The sequence below is a fragment of the Poecilia formosa genome, unplaced genomic scaffold, assembly GCF_000485575.1.
Source record: "Poecilia formosa unplaced genomic scaffold, Poecilia_formosa-5.1.2 Scaffold3, whole genome shotgun sequence".
In the NCBI taxonomy this organism is placed as follows: Eukaryota; Metazoa; Chordata; class Actinopteri; order Cyprinodontiformes; family Poeciliidae; genus Poecilia; species Poecilia formosa.
In genome coordinates, this window is record NW_006799942.1 from 5,216,012 (window position 1) to 5,231,948 (window position 15,937).

Consider the following 15,937-nt stretch of genomic DNA (forward strand, 5'->3'; position numbering starts at 1 on the left):
GATGTTGCAACATCAGCTCTGATTGCTTTTTTCCCCCTTTCCTTTCTCAGAATAATAAAAGCTTTCTGTGGAAGCTGGACAGTAGATTGCTGCTGTGCGTACATATGTTCATACGTATCAGTAGCGTGTACCATATGATTGTCATGTTGAAGGACACAGCGTTGGATTAGAGCTGTGCAGGAAGTGACAACAAGACTGTTGCCAGGGCTGCTCGCTTCTGCTGGGTTTTTCTGTGGATGTTTTGGAGCGGGTCGGTGTGATCTGGGGCCACCTGGCATCGATTAGTGATGAGTGCAATCACAATCAATTATTTTGTTTTTCCTCCTGCGTTAAAACTTTGAAATCCCCAGCAGGGAGGCACGCAGAAAAGGTTGAATGAGACGAACAGACAGGCTCATGCATTTCTGCGTAATCCACTGCCCACAGCTGGAACACACAGACGCTACTCTACAGAAATAATCCTGCACAAACACGCTCCTTCTGTCCGCTCTGCCTTTTGTTTCCCTCTTTTTTGTACTCCACTCTCTCCGGAGTGTGCAGATTGAAACCATCTTTCTGCCTGAGAGCCCCCTCAGTCTGGTGATGTTTCTCCCCGGGTATTTTCTTCGTTTCTCCTCATCCCGTCTGCTTTTTGGCTTTTGAGTTCTCATGTTATGTATCAGCCACACACGCAGCAGTCACCATAATCCTGTGAGCTGCCCACTGAACGCTGGCCAAGCGTACTCGCCACGTTCCTGCCACAGAGATTACGCACCCACATAAACTCACATACACACGCGTGAAGACACGTGTGTGCACTGACTCCAATCAAAAACAAGAGCAGAAATGATTTCAGTGGCAATGCAGCACTGTGAGAAAAATGCTTTACAATACGGTTTTCTTCTGTTTTTGATCTTTTCTTTTTTTTTTGTTAAAATTTTCTTTGAAAACAAATTTTAATAACAGACCTGAGTTAATGTTTGAGTAATTATTTCATCAGGAGTGATTTTTGCCTGAATGGTAGAATCTGTAAAACTGATAAATCACTTAATAAATAAAACGTCAAACATTCTGGCTGTAACTTTGGTCTGGATTTGCTTCTCTACTTACATGGAGACACGGATGACTTTCTGTATTTAATGTTACCATGAATTTTACTCTCTACCAGAAAATCCTGATTAACTTAAGCTCAAGCACTGTCCAGGTTTAGCTTTTCTCCCCCCTCAATGAATGAAATCATCATTTGAAAACTGCTGTTTGTATGTATTCAGGTCATCTATATTCAGTATTAAAATTTGTTTTGTGATCTGAAACATTTAAGTCTGGCGAAGATACAAAAATAGAAATAAAACAAAAAGCATAAGGGGGGAAATACTTGTTCATAACGCCATAAATCACCAGAATATATGACAACTTTTGCCAAGGAACTGTAAGTACTATGGGCCTTTGCGGTTTTCAGATTTTTCAGCGTCCCTGATCACAAACCTCAAAAAGCAGACGGGGCATGTAATCCCCGATCAATCACCGATTCTATGACAGAAAGATTAAACAGTTAATCTGCCCTCTTCTCTTTCTCTCTCTCTCTTTCTGTGAATTATTTTTATCTTTTGATCCATCACATGTCATCATTGTTTTTGTCTTTTATCCATTTGAGCAAAAGGTTAGCAAAAGTAGAACTACAGACAACATTTTAAAATGAAAACCATTTTGAAGAGGAGAGTATTTTGAGACAAAAAAAGTTTGCAGTTTTGTCAAACAAGCCAAATTTACAACTGTGAGCTATTAGATTTGTGTTTTTCTTTCTGTTTGTGACAAACAAACAAACAAACAAACAAAAACGAGTCGTAGTTTTGTTAAAACAAATATTTCTAAAATCTTGTCTCGTTCTTGTAAACCCAGAGTATCACCTGTCTTCTTATCTTAGGAACCGAGTCACAGGCGGCTTCTTGAGGATAGTTAAGTATGATACAGAACAGCTTACAGAAGTAGACATTACCTGAAAATAGTAATATATAAACATTACTAAAATTGCATCTCACCCCTGACCTTAAACAGAGTATAAGGTGGGTTGTTGTTCTGTTTCAGTCCCATTTACTAACCCATCAATTTCACTCAAAGTGAAGTAATTTGCTAAAACAGGAGATGATTGGAGGACAGGATTAATACTTTTGCAACTGTGCAGCAGATTTTTATGACAGCGTGATCTATACTCTTAAGCTGCAATGTTTGTGGAAGATAGAAAAACACAGAAATATCTCTGATATCTTAATGTAAAACTGAAAGCAGATGAGGCTGAGATACAGAGGTTGCATGTTAGATACCATCTAAAAGAATAAAAGGGAGTGGGATAGTGTTTTATTTTTATTTTTATTTTTTATTTTGACATATTGTATTTTAAGCAATCCACCAAGAAAATAACAATAAAAGTTATTATGGGCTGGCGACCTTCCAGGGTGTACTCCGCCTCTTTTTATTAGAGTGGATTTTATCCTGTCAAATCTCAATTTACAATAACCCAGCAAAACAAACCTCAGAAATTACTGTCACATCTTGTTTTATAGAAGCTGGACTATATATCAGGTGAGAGATTTTTTTTTACTGCCCAGTAAAGTGACCTTTTTGTTGTATTTTTAACAACTTTCAGCCACAACACCTGCACTTGCCTCAGTGTTTCATTCATACACTCAATGGTAAAATTAGCTTTTAAAATAACAGCAAAGAAAGATGCAGGATATCCGTGCAGGATGTTAACAAAAAGCCCCGCCGTCATGCTGTGTTGCTCTGACTGTTCCTAAATGTTGCCCATTCAGGCGGGAAACAGTATTGCTATTGTTGTGCTTCGTTCCCAAGCCCTTTTCTTGCCAGCATGCTCCTGTTTATGCGTTATTGACATGATGAGGTTATTTCCCATACTAGAAACAATAGAAGAATGCGAGCTGACACAATCGAAACGAGGAAGCTGGGAGCGATGTGGAGAAACGAGGCTTTCTGTATCTATCAGAAAGGTAGTCTTTCTTTGTGTTGGCCTCAGTTTAAGCTCCTAATCAGCTCAATTGCAGAGGTCATCAGGGCGGACTCTCCATCCGGATGTCTGGATGGAGAGTCATGAAAGTTATGAAAAGCAAAGACTATTTTGACATTTTCTTTTCCTCCAGAAAATAAAAAAAATATGTATATTGCTATATTTATATATATTCTTCACAGTTATACATTGATTATTTTTTGACAAATTTTACTTAGTAAGTAATGTTGGGATTTTAGAGACTTCTAGTTTGTTCTATAGTGGAGCGCTAATTTGTTCATCAGTGCCAAACACGACGTAGCGACCTGCAGTCTCCAGATCCACTCTAAGTTTCTAAAGTGAGTTGAGAGACGTCAGTAGAAATTTTGGTACTTTTTTAACAAAAAATAAAATAAAATAATTCACTTCAGATTGATAAGTAGATTATTTATCTAATGGCGAAATATTTGAGTCTGATTTACCAATTATAATGGAATTTAAAATGGTGTGAATTCACACTGGACTACACTGACTGCAGTTTTCTGATCAATCACCAATCTTTAAAAAAAACCAGGCCTGCCGATTCAAATCAGCAGATCATTTTTTATAACTGACACTGCTAGTCCAATCTTATTTTTATTAAAAAAATATTTAGTTTTCTTACCTTCCTTGTGAAAATACTGAATGACAATTTGAATATTATTTATATTTCATGCATACAATTTGTTTTTCTGTCTCTAAAATGTAAGAAAAGTTGGGGAAAATTAATTAATCAAACTTACTTTTTCTTGCTGTGTTTGAGAATGATCCTTAAGGCTAACAATAATTTTGCCTGTTTATATCCAGCTTCCAAACACTTTACACATACTTCGTATTTTAACTCCTCTTCTAGCCATTAACAAAATGATGTCGTGCATTTACATTTTATTCAGTAAAGCTAGCGTACTTGTGAAAAGTTAAGCTATAAACCATTAATATGTAATATATATCGATGCTGTAACCAAGTGTTTTCTCGCAGTAAATAGGTGCTACACTGCATCCGTACTGCCTTTCATATTTTTTCCGGTCATGCTCACATAGATTTAATGCATTTCCAGAGAAGATTTTATTTACTGGCAACATTTATTTGAAGTGGATTAGGCTGTGATGGATTTTTGTCATGTTTGTTTGGTCTAAATATATAATCTTTTCAGACTGGGAAGGATGAGAAGGATGAAAATGACACTTGATGCAAACACCAGGAAATCTGTTCATTGAATTTTTTGTGTAAGATAACTCACGATGTTTCCTGCAGTCTCCAAAATATTCAAGCACCTCGTAGCACCTTTTTGTTAAAATGAAACTATTAATAAAGGTAAATGAAATAAAGATAAAGATTTACAGCCTTGTGCAAACACTATTAAACTTGTTTGTCTTTCTTGTCATCTAAAACAAGAAAAAACATTATTCAAAAAAGATCAGAGTTCACAAAGCTCTAGATTTTACTTTCAGTTTGGACTCTGAGCTTTTAAGATTGTATTATCTCTGTATCTGTATCACGTACAGAAGGTAAATATTTGAACATATGAGCAACTAACAAGATCATTGATACAACCTAAATAATTCACACATAAACAGAAATTATAGCAAATTATTTCACAGATAATAATATGGGTAAAAAAAATTGAACAAGACAAGAAATTCTGATAAAACGTGAAGGAAAAGAAGTATTCAAATCCAGAAAATATTCAGAAAGGATTCTGAGGATTATTAAATCAATATCAGCTGATTTAATAACTTATGGGCTGGAAAACTACCAAAGGGTTGCAGAGAGTGCCACACCTGGAAAAAACAAAGTGACTCCCATAAAAAAAAAAGGCTCAGGGTCAAATTGTACTAATAGCAATGGTTTCATCTGCATTTCTAAACTCCCTCTGCTGCTCTCTCTCTCTCTTTCTCTCTCTTTTTTCCCTATTAAGTTCATGGACTGATTTGATTTCTTTGTAAATGTGTGGATCACTTGGGTTTTTGCTGAGATCTGGTGTGCATTTTTAATCCAACAGAAGAAAAACATGATGAGTCCAACACTTATTTTACCCACTTAACATATATTATAAACCACATACCGTGTCATTTCTGAATAGGAAATGTATCGGACTATCTAAATAACAAAAAGTTGTGGTAGAGTCAGTTCATGGTTTTTAGTGATTTCAGGCTAGATTGCAAAATGAAATTGATTTTAAATGGTTTAAACACTTTAATTGCTATTTTTCTCCGATTTTAAACAATACTAGCATTGTTTAGCTAAACGTAAACATTGGTGGAGTGATGGCAGTAGTTTCCAATTAAGAAGTAGTTAACATAGCCTGCAGATAAGCTAGAAACCGTCGTTAGTTACTCTGAGCTTTAGGCCGAGTCACGAGGTTCAGTTTCTGGACATCCATATGTCAGATGTAGAGCAGCAGATGGACTGAATTTTCTGATATGCATTTTAATTTCCTAAATCCCACTGCTCCCAGTGCTGCAGACATTTCAATCACTATTGAAATACATTACATTTCAGTGCATTTCACTAAATACATTGAGCTTTGATTCCATAAATTAGAATATACTTGAAAAGTTCAGTTATATCCCATTAATTCATTCACTAAGTGAAATAAATTACACATATTAACTACAGACAGACTGATGCTTTCAAGCTTTCATTTCTGTTATGATGATTTTGACCTTACAGCTAATAAATTATATTTAAGATTATCATTTTGCATCAGAACAATTAAGAAAAATCTTTTTAATAAATGCTCAGCTCAATTAAAACTATGTTTAATACTTGCTTTCTGTCTGAGATCGATCTAAGAAATTAGCCTTACATACATTAATTTATTCAATATGACGTGTGTATTTCTGTTCGCTTGTGATTAATCATGGCAGGCTAATCTACTGACGCTCAGAATTATGACGTGTTTGTATCCCAGTTAAAGATGTGCATCAGTACTGAAATCTGTCAAAAGTAGAGAAATTAAATTAACTTACAAAAGCTTTTATCTTCCAATGTGAGCTGAATTTCAACTCGTCAGCTCAACAACAAACAAACAAAAATATGTCATTGTTTTGTGACATATTGGGGCGACTGTGGCTCTGTGGGTAGAGTAGTCATCTTGTAATCAGAAGGTTGCCAGTTCAATTTCAGCTTCCTCCTGCCACATGTCAATGTGCCCCTGGGCAAGGCACTCAACCCCAAATTGCCTACCAAGCTGCATGTCAGTGAATAAATGTGTGTTTGTGAGTGCAATTGGGTGAATGTGACTCTAGTGTAAAGTGCTTTCAGTGGTCAAAAATGATTGGATAAAGTGCTATATAAGTTCAGTCCATTTACCATTGTTAGAGACTTTAGTCACATTACTTGAGTTTTATTTAATAAAGCAAAGCTTAAGCGGAGCTCTAACAGATACATATATGTGAAAAATAAGTAGTAAAATAGAATATTATCCTTTATGTGTTCAAAACAAAGAGCAATTTATATCCTCCATAAATTCATACTTTTATTACAAAATATCACAGAATTTGTTTGCTGTTGTATTAATGTGACATTTATTCCCATGGTGGTTGCATGTACACTTTTGACTGGCACTATGAATACAGATGGAAATATGAAATTCAACTTCATTTTATATGGGTCAAATAAATGCACTTTTTATTTGTGCTTGTCAAAAGATTTTCTCAAAACTATCAAAATAAAAAAAAACAAAAAACAAACCTAAAATAAAAAGTCATGATTTGTTACATTAAGAACTAATGGGACATTTATTTGAACACACTGTAACAAGAGTTGAAATGTTTAATTTGTATCTTTATCTGTCTTATTGTGTTTCTCCAAGCTTATACAAATAATTCCCATTTGTATGTTTGTTGATTAAACTATCTAAAAGATACACCCACAATGCAATAGTAATAGTAGGGAAATGCGGAGCTTGCTGTTTAGACGTGCGCAGGAAGAGCCCATTAAATGATGGTGTGGATTACATGGATTAAAATAGCTATTTACATCGCAGGTCTTGGCAGACGAGGCACTTTTTGAGGTTAGTTACCTCGCAGGGTGAGAAGAGATCTTTGGGAAACGCTGAAAAAAAAAAAAGTGGGTTTTATTCAGTAAAAAGTTGTAATTGTGGCCAGGAAATGTTTGTGAGTAATGTGAACATTAAGGCCTGAGAATTAGGGCAGGAATTGTTTCACTGTGTTTTGTTCAGCGCTGTTCACTTTGCTGTTTAACCCACATCATAATTGGGACAAATTCCATCCACCATCACAAAAACTGAACAGCGAGCTGTTTCTACTGATTCTGACAGGCACAAGTAAACAAACGTGATGCTTGTACTGTCTCAGTACAGTGGGCGAGGCTCTGCTGTGGATTTGTTAAAGGAGATCAGTAAGTCAGTAGAAGGAGTAACTAAACAAATCCTGCTTATTTATACCTCCAGCTAATCCACAGCCTTTGGGCGCAGTTTACCTGCACCACTGCCAACATGCATCGCCTTTTATAGCTCAGCTCACATGTTAAGCATGCTGTGAATTTTATAGTAATTTATTAGCTAAATCTTCATTTTGTGTTTTGTTTGTTCGCTTGCTTGCAGAGGTAAACGGTCAGAGAGTGGAAATGGATGATGGGAAGTCTGGATATGTCGGCTCGAAGGTGGACCTTCGCTGCCGGTTCATCAACAGTAACCCACCTGTTAAAATCTCCCAGGTATACGTCAACAATGCTGGATTAATGGAGTCACAAACATGTTAAAATGAAATGCCTCAAAAACAGTGTCACGGATTTTCTCTTAAAGTAACATTTTAAATTAATGAGAACATTTAAATAATGTGTTCAGATAATGGATGGAGAACATTTAAAGTACCAGCAGGTAGTGAATTAAATAATGGGTCATCAACACAGATTATGGTGGCTTACGCTGCTCTGCACCAATGAAATAACATTTTAGTTTTGCTTTCTTTCTAAGGGTCTGTCCAGTTAATACACTCAGCTAAACACACAAACACTGAATGAGAAGCAAACATTTAAATTATTATTCCCTTCAGGTAACAGACATTAAAACCATGAGTCCTTTTCAGAGAAAACCAATAATTTATTATTTACTTTTGTCAAAGAGTTTTTTTGAATTTCTGTTCGACTCTAGTCATTTTTTTTGTCTCAATTTCTCAAGGTAACGTGGCAGAAACTGGCGAACGGCTCCAAGCAGAATGTGGCGATCGCAAATCCATCGCTGGGTGTGTCTGTGGCCCCTCCTTACAGGGACCGCGTTACCTTCAAGAACGCGGCAGTCAGACGGCGAACTCCGACGTTGGAGGACACGACCATCGTCTTTTCTTCGCTCCGCCTTTCTGATGAGGCTACTTACATCTGTGAATACACGACGTTCCCTGCAGGGAACCGAGAGAACACCGTAAACCTCACCGTCTACGGTGAGAGCACGACTGAGTGGCCTTTCAGAGTGTAAAACGCTATTATTTTGAAGGGTAAAACTTTGTATTTGGATATTTTTGGTGGATTCTCTAAGCATAAATAGTTATTATTGTATATAATCCTTGTATACTCAACAACTTTTTACTTAAAAGTCGTTGACTGACAGACATGTGTGCACCATTACTGAATATTAACATTTATATTTCTTCAGTTCGCCCAACAACCCAGATGAGTTTGTCCACGCCCACACTCGTGGCTCGTTCATCAAATCTAAAAACTCCAGTGGCCACCTGCATCTCCGCCAATGGAAAGCCACCTGGAACAATTAGGTTTGTCTGTATTTATGTTCAAATTAACCTTTCCTTTTGTAGAAATGCACAGTGTTTCACCAAAGTGTTCATACTCCTAGAACCTTTTCACATTTTCTAAGAAACAAACAAACTATGAACTCCATTTTTTGTCATTGTGATAGACCAACACAAATTATTGTTTCGAGGTAGTGTCTTAAATATGAAGTGGAAGGGAAATGATACGTGGTTTTCTAAGCAGCTTTACTGCTATTTAAAGGGCAAGTCTTTAGAGGTTTGTCTGTCTTGTGTGCGGGAACAGGTGGGAGACAAGGGTGCCTGGAGAAGTGACCACCCGAGAGTACATCAACTCAGACGGGACGTTCACCGTTCAGAGCGACTACATTTTAGTCCCCAGCAGGGAAACCCACCGGGAGACACTGACCTGCGTCACCACTTACAATGAGGAGGTCTACACAGACAGTGTCACTCTTGATATCCAGTGTAAGTCATTCGTGACAAGCACAAAATATAACAGATGTTCTGTTCTGCTCCAGTGTAATTTTCTAAATCTTCACCAAATTGAATCCCAACTAACACTGAATGACTCAAAAAGACCAGACAAAGAATCACTGATTGACGTAATCTTAACAAATTCTTCCTATGTGTATTCTCCTGGCACTTTTTAAAATTATAATAGTGATCATTTTGCGTTTTTAAGGGCCATTCTATCAAGTTACTTTATTTATAAGCGTACCACAGTAAAGAATCTGTGGCACGCTTGGTCTAAGCTGTAAGACCAAGACCTGGCCTTACAGTTAAGGCCCAAAAAAAACCAACCAAAAAAACCAAACAAAAAAACCCAGAAAATCTGAATTATAATGAGACTTTCTTTTCAACAATTTAGAAATAAGGCAACTGAGGCATTATGTCAAGGAGCAACACAGGTGCAATTCAAATTCCCATTTATTCTGGAAAATAGCTAAGCAGTTGGAAAATTAATGACCCACTATTAGCTATCAAATCAGATAATATTGTGGTTACTGACAAACTTCACATGGCAGATCTTCTTAATCAGTATTTCAAAAAGTCAGGGCATTTTGACGTATTTGCAAGCATTGAAACTAATGCAAACTAAGGTTGCGTTACGATAAAAATAAAAAAAACTGATATTGCTTCTTCTTCTTCTCTAGATGAGCCCAATGTGATGATTGATGGTTTTGATGGGAACTGGTATCTGAACAGAGAGAACGTCCAGTTGAGCTGCCAAGCCGACGCCAATCCGGTCGTCTCTTTGTACCAGTGGAGGCTGTAAGTGTTCACTTACACAGATTTAGCTTTTCTTTGAGCAATCAAACTTGTTTCTTTACCAGATTAATGCCAGGATATATTTACCTGACATCACAGGTATAGTGATGCGATGGAAGAAAACAATGTGGAGTATGAGATTAACTTTTCAGAATACTCATGGGTTATTATGGGGAAGTCTATTTATTTTCTCAGCTTCAGTAAAATCAAAATAACCTCAACTAATCTATCTCACAACTTAATTTGGTTATCATGTTGTTGATTAGTTGGACAGATGGAGGAATCTCTTTATTTAAAAATAACAGAATATCCAAAATTACGGCTTTGAGCCTTCCTGCATGTTTTTGCCTTTAAATAAAATTTCCATTAGCATTACCCTGGTTATAGTTTTCTTGACTAAGTCATGTTGAAGACTTCCACTGGAAAATGTAAACACCAAGTGTTGAGAAATGAGATATTTGCTTCCTGTTGCTCGTTGTTACCTCGTCTCCCCTGGTCCGTTAATGTTGTGTGTAAAAGTGAAACCGCAAAGACAGCAGTCACTGTTCAACTTCACAATCATCCAGAATGTTATTCAAAACAATCAAGTGCATGAAATCACATCAACAGCTCGACATAATCATCAGAAACCAAAGCCACAAAGAAGAAATTAATTACCTTAGAAAAATACAAAAATACGAAGACGTGCCTTCGGAGACCACTGTGTGTTAAGACGGTTCCACCCCAGTGATCTGATTAGCTGTTTTAGCTCAATTACTTTTATATCCAGGCCTGTTTCTACTTTCTGGTGTGCTCTAATGTAACGTTTAGAGGTGGTCTCCAACAGCTCGTAATGTTGCTGTTTGCACGTCAGAGACCATGCAGGTGTTTACCAAGGCCAAGGGATGAATTCATCGCTGCCTAAGCCATCCTCCCTCCGCATTTTCCCAAGGCAGGAACAATAGATGTGTTCATTTTCATACAGAAACATTTTACTCAAGAAAGTGGGACCAAAGTTTACCAGCTATCTGTGTTTCTCATTTCAAACTGCCTCAAACTGGTTCCAGAACCGCACAGAGCTCTCCTGACCTCTCCTCTGACCCAGGGCATCAAACAGCAGATTTTGATTATAAAAATTGGCACACGCTTCATATAATATCTTCAAACTCTTATAAAACAGACATGAGCAGCTTCAATACCAAAACATATGTTACACTCAATATTTTCTAATTAGCTTCCTAGTTCTTTGGTCATAATGAACTAAAACATTTTCAGATGAATATATGACTTATACACTCTTAAGAATGAGATCTAATATAAAAAAAATACTGATTAGACTAATTATAATGAAATTGGGATCAAGAAAAAATGTTCTACTGATTAAGTTATATAGTGATTAAACTATGAGTATAAATCTAACCTAAACTGGGGCCTACTTAATACAATCAGGATCTGTCTAATATTTCAACATGCTCTAAACTTAAAGCTAGGATTAAAACTAGCATAATTAAACTAATATTTCCAACACAAGATAAATAGAAATTTGAATTTGCAGGAGGCTCTGGGTCAGATCATTTCCTTATTTATTTAAACTAACACTTTTAAATACTACTCTAAATTGAAACTAAAGGCAACATCGGCTAACTAAAGACCAGCTTTTATGCTCACCTTGCATTTTTTGATATGTTTTTTGCGACTGCAGGGTTAACAACTCCATTCCGAGCAATGTCGAAATCCGAGACAACGTCCTCCTGTTTAAAGGCCCCATCACATACGAGGTCCAAGGGACATACGTGTGTGACGCGACCAACAGCATCGGGACCAGCTCTGCCTTTGTCGAGGTCAGCGTTTTAGGTAAGGTAGCTAGAGTACGTCTCTTATTCAGTTGATTTGTTACTTTTAGGCCCTTTAAAAACTATGATATATTTAAATGTACAAATTAACTGGCAAAAAAGAAAAAAAAAAAGTTCTTGAAGAAGTTTCAGAGGCACACTGTTTTGGGTTTGCATGAGGCCGGGTGTAAAGATGTTACACTGACTTAGTGGAAATGCGTATTTTAATATTAAGTATAAGCATTTTTATTTACATTTTTGAATTTTGAATTGGACTTTTATTTTCTAACTTTACTTTTCTACCTGCTGTTCTTGCAGAAAAGCCTCTGCCCCAGATTGCAACAGGAGACGTCATCAGTGTGATCGCCTTATTACTGGCTGCTGGCGTCCTGATGGGCATTACTATCACAGTCCTGGTGCTCAAAATAAGAACTAGAAAAGACAGCTCCTTGTATGTAAACGTAATCTCAGATTATTACATTTTAGTTGTTTTTTCTCAAGGCGATTAATCCCATTCATTTTTACATGTTTTACTTTCTCTCCCAAATGCGTTTTGATCAGAGGTGACTCACCATCCAGAAAACTGTCTCAACCCATCAGAAAAAGACCGGATGATATTCAGGTAACACGTATGTTGTGCTTGAAATTTTCACATTTCAGGGTTTTGAATCAGTCTATGCTATATATTATAACAATACTGTAATGTTACCTTTTTGTGTTGCTCTATGAGGAGAAAAAGGTTAAAGAACACTAAACTCAAATGTTACTAAAAGTTAAATTACGGAAAGCCATTTTGGACATTAATCAAAGCTCTTTCCAGCTGCACGTATTAAACACCTCTTACTAAACTCTAACTATTGTCATGAAGTTGCCTTAAAAAGCACTAGGTAAAAGGTCATACCCTGTTCTAATGCTGCTGAACACTGAATTTTACATCTTTAATCCTAATATACACACACTATACAAAACAGTGGCGCCTCACAAGCAACACACATTGTTTACAGATGTGACAGGACATTATGTTCCATAAAATTCACATTTTTCATTCTGTTGAGAGAAGAAAGAAATAAGTAAATAGCTTTACCAGCTAGTATTTTTTATTTTATTTTAATGTTTATTTCAATGCTTTAGTTCACTGTGGAGTTGGCCTGTGACAAAATTTCTTGTTTCTTTCCATTAAAGTTTCTGAAGTAGTTTATAAAGTTCTGCAAAAGGATTTTGGAGTCGTGTTTGATATGTCTGGGTTAATTTTTATCTCACATGGGTTAAACTCAAGAATAGCTCTGTTTCCTACAACACCACTATCAATCAAAAGAAAAACAGCACAGATGATGGGTTTTTGACTTTTAACATTTTGCTTCTCTGCAGCATGCTGGACGCTTTTATGAGGAACTTCCAAACACAGCTGACTACGTGAGCTACAGACTCGCCTGTAACAAGGAGGATTATCCAGAACCCTACTCCCCACCGATCAACCCTCCTCTTTCATTTCTACCCCAGCAGCCCTACCACCCTTCACAAACGATGCCTGTTTTGGGCACCAGCAGTGCCAGCACCCCGTCAAAAAACACTTTTGCTCCACCGACGCACACCACAGCCGTCTTTAAATACCCCTCTGTGCCGGGTTTGTCATCTCCTCCGCCTGGAGTGGGGCCATATACTTTCCCCAAAGAGCAGTACGTCTGAAGCGGCATCTTTAGGAAAGGTTTGGTGAACCTTATTTGAAGCTAGATGGACTATCAGGCAGCAGATCTGCACTGTGGACATCTGAGGACATTGAACATTTTGTTGCTGGACTTCACTCTTGCTATGTCTTTCTTTGTCTTAATTTAATGTTCAAAGGGAATCTTGTGCTCCGTATTCAACGTTTAGGCTAGAGAACGCCTGTTTGAAAGAACAATGTTAAAAAAAAAATAATCAAGATGAAAGGATTACCTTGATGTTGTTTACTCTCCTTGCTTTATCCGCATCAATATGGTTTTTATAAAAAAGAAAGAAAAAGAAAAACATTTATCATCAATTTACATCAATTCCTGTGTTTTCTGGTGACACACTGTTTTCCTGTTGTACTTAGTTACAATCCTTTTATGTAAGGTTTTGGCATTGTCTCATGGTCTACCGTACTTCTGTGCTTGTATTTTGTATCTTTTACGGTTTGTTCTTTGTAATGAAGAGAAAAAAAATCTTTATATTCCAAGGGAGTTTATGAAAGTGATGGTCTATTGTTAATACCTGGTGTTGTTGGATGAATGTTGAAAATTTTAGCAAATAAATAAAAATGATCACATGAACAATTTATGGCTTTGGTTTTAGGTGAAACAATCAACTCAATACAATCATCAAACATGCTGTCAACATGCTGTTCAAGCTTGAACAATGTTCTTTAATTGCTGACAGAAACTGAGTTGCGGGCCTTGAGGTCTAATAAGATTACAGGCTGGAGCGTTTCTGCGCAAAGAGAATACGGGTTCCTTTTCTGTCTGAGTGGGAAACTAGAGAGCTTAGATAAATCTCTGCTTATCTTGTAACTCAGATTATTAATAATGTTTGTGTTCAACTTTTTAAACTACCAGGCAGTTTTGCTGCATTTATCGTTAACTTTTTTCCTTAGAATATTGATGGTCAGTTTTTCTTTTGAACGGTTGAAGGTTTAAAGACCTTGGAAGACTTTCAGAGGGTTTGTGTAAAAATGTCTCCTTTGTTGCTAATGCATAGTTTAACATTGTCACCCCACCCAAAGGTTAACCATGCTTTGCAATAATTCCTGAATACCTTGTCACCCTGCATCTGTTGTTAAGGTTTCCTTCTTGTTGGAGCAACATCTGACTTATATGATGTTGTTGGAATCGCTGGTAGAATATCTGACAGGTAACAGAGATGGTAAAAGACTGTTGCATCAAGAACACATCAGAGATGTGGGGAGTTTAATGCTGCCATTACTGTAGCATGTCTAGAAAGGTTTGTATTTGTGGTGAACGCTTCACTTACTGATGACGGATTCAACAATGAATTGCTAAACTCCAGTTTAAAAAAAATTCTGACATGATTTTATAAAATAAATAAGATGTAAGTTTAAGACTGAAGAATAACTCACACAAAAAAGACTATTTATCAAGCTAGATTTTTTTTAGGACTGTCAGAGAAAAGGGGGTTGAAATGCACGTCAAATAAATAGTAACTATTACTAAAATAGTTTGTTTTGTTGAGATTGACTATAATTTATCGTGATCTATTGTATTGTGTATTGGAAACATCTTTGTAATTTAAACTAAATTTAAGTTTCTTTGTGCATCCTTAAAGAATGTGCCTTTTCAGATGTTTAATTCATGTTTGTATGTGTTTATGATATAGATTTTAATCCAGTTGGATTCCTAATTATTCAGGTAAAACTTTGAATGTTTGCCCCAAACCACCCTGCTTGTGTTAGGTAATGTGCAGGTATGTGCATTTATGCATGAGTATGTGTGTGTGGAAGTCTGAGCCGCTCACCCATGCAAATGTCTTGCATAATAGATGAGCTTGCAATCCCCGTGTTATTCTAACCCTGAAGGAAAAGAAAGGAGGAAAGACGGGCAGAGTAAAGGAAAACCAAGACTTGACGAGGCAAAATCAAGTTTTTAAATTTAGTCTTTGTGCCTTCAGCAATCATGAAAAATAATTTGGACTGGAGAGACAAAGAAACACAATTCTAGTGCAGAAAGGATGTACTAGAAAGTGGATTTTCTTTTTGGTGTCCGTAAGCTTCAACCTTCAATGTCTTCCCCATTTTTTGGATTAAACTTCTTGCTGGACTAAGAATCATCATGATACAATGGTGGCCCGAGTGCTAGAGGTGGAATTTATATTTCTTTCAACAAGTTTATTAGTTTTAGCAACATGCGGTAAGGGTTTTATTTATCTATATATCTGTCTCTGTCATGTAATTTCACAACTGCAAAAGATCAAATCTGTTTAAGTTCGTATGCTATTCTTTTTTAGTTTACTCATGACTAAAAAGTAATACTATGGTACACATTTGTAGTGTAGGGAACAAAACTAATGCTAAATGTCTGTAGCATATACAGAGACTCAAACCTATAAGCTTATATATATATATATATATATA

At 36.5% G+C, this 15,937-nt stretch overlaps 2 protein-coding genes across 3 annotated transcripts in view; both read left to right on the forward strand.

Moving 5' to 3' along the window:
* nectin1a (nectin cell adhesion molecule 1a) overlaps nucleotides 1-14,130 on the forward strand; it is a 16,969-nt gene extending 2,839 nt beyond the window's left edge. Inside the window, exons 1-10 of one of the 2 annotated variants that reach the window (XM_016673828.1) lie at nucleotides 3,747-4,246; nucleotides 7,591-7,703; nucleotides 8,167-8,425; nucleotides 8,638-8,755; nucleotides 9,036-9,217; nucleotides 9,907-10,024; nucleotides 11,703-11,854; nucleotides 12,151-12,283; nucleotides 12,394-12,454; nucleotides 13,201-14,130. In XM_016673828.1, coding sequence (XP_016529314.1) covers nucleotides 7,614-7,703; nucleotides 8,167-8,425; nucleotides 8,638-8,755; nucleotides 9,036-9,217; nucleotides 9,907-10,024; nucleotides 11,703-11,854; nucleotides 12,151-12,283; nucleotides 12,394-12,454; nucleotides 13,201-13,518 — 1,431 coding nt within the window. In that variant the 5' untranslated portion in view covers nucleotides 3,747-4,246; nucleotides 7,591-7,613 and the 3' untranslated portion in view covers nucleotides 13,519-14,130. Of the gene's footprint in view, nucleotides 1-3,746; nucleotides 4,247-7,590; nucleotides 7,704-8,166; nucleotides 8,426-8,637; nucleotides 8,756-9,035; nucleotides 9,218-9,906; nucleotides 10,025-11,702; nucleotides 11,855-12,150; nucleotides 12,284-12,393; nucleotides 12,455-13,200 lie in introns of those variants that run through there. The other variant, XM_007556466.2, reaches the window with a different exon arrangement.
* A 1,267-nt stretch (nucleotides 14,131-15,397) lies between these two features.
* Nucleotides 15,398-15,937, forward strand: part of vsig10l2 (V-set and immunoglobulin domain containing 10 like 2) — a 23,016-nt gene continuing 22,476 nt past the window's right edge. The window contains exon 1 of the mRNA XM_016672890.1: nucleotides 15,398-15,713. Within this exon, the coding sequence (XP_016528376.1) occupies nucleotides 15,644-15,713 (70 nt within the window). The 5' untranslated portion in view covers nucleotides 15,398-15,643. The remainder of the gene's footprint in view (nucleotides 15,714-15,937) is intronic.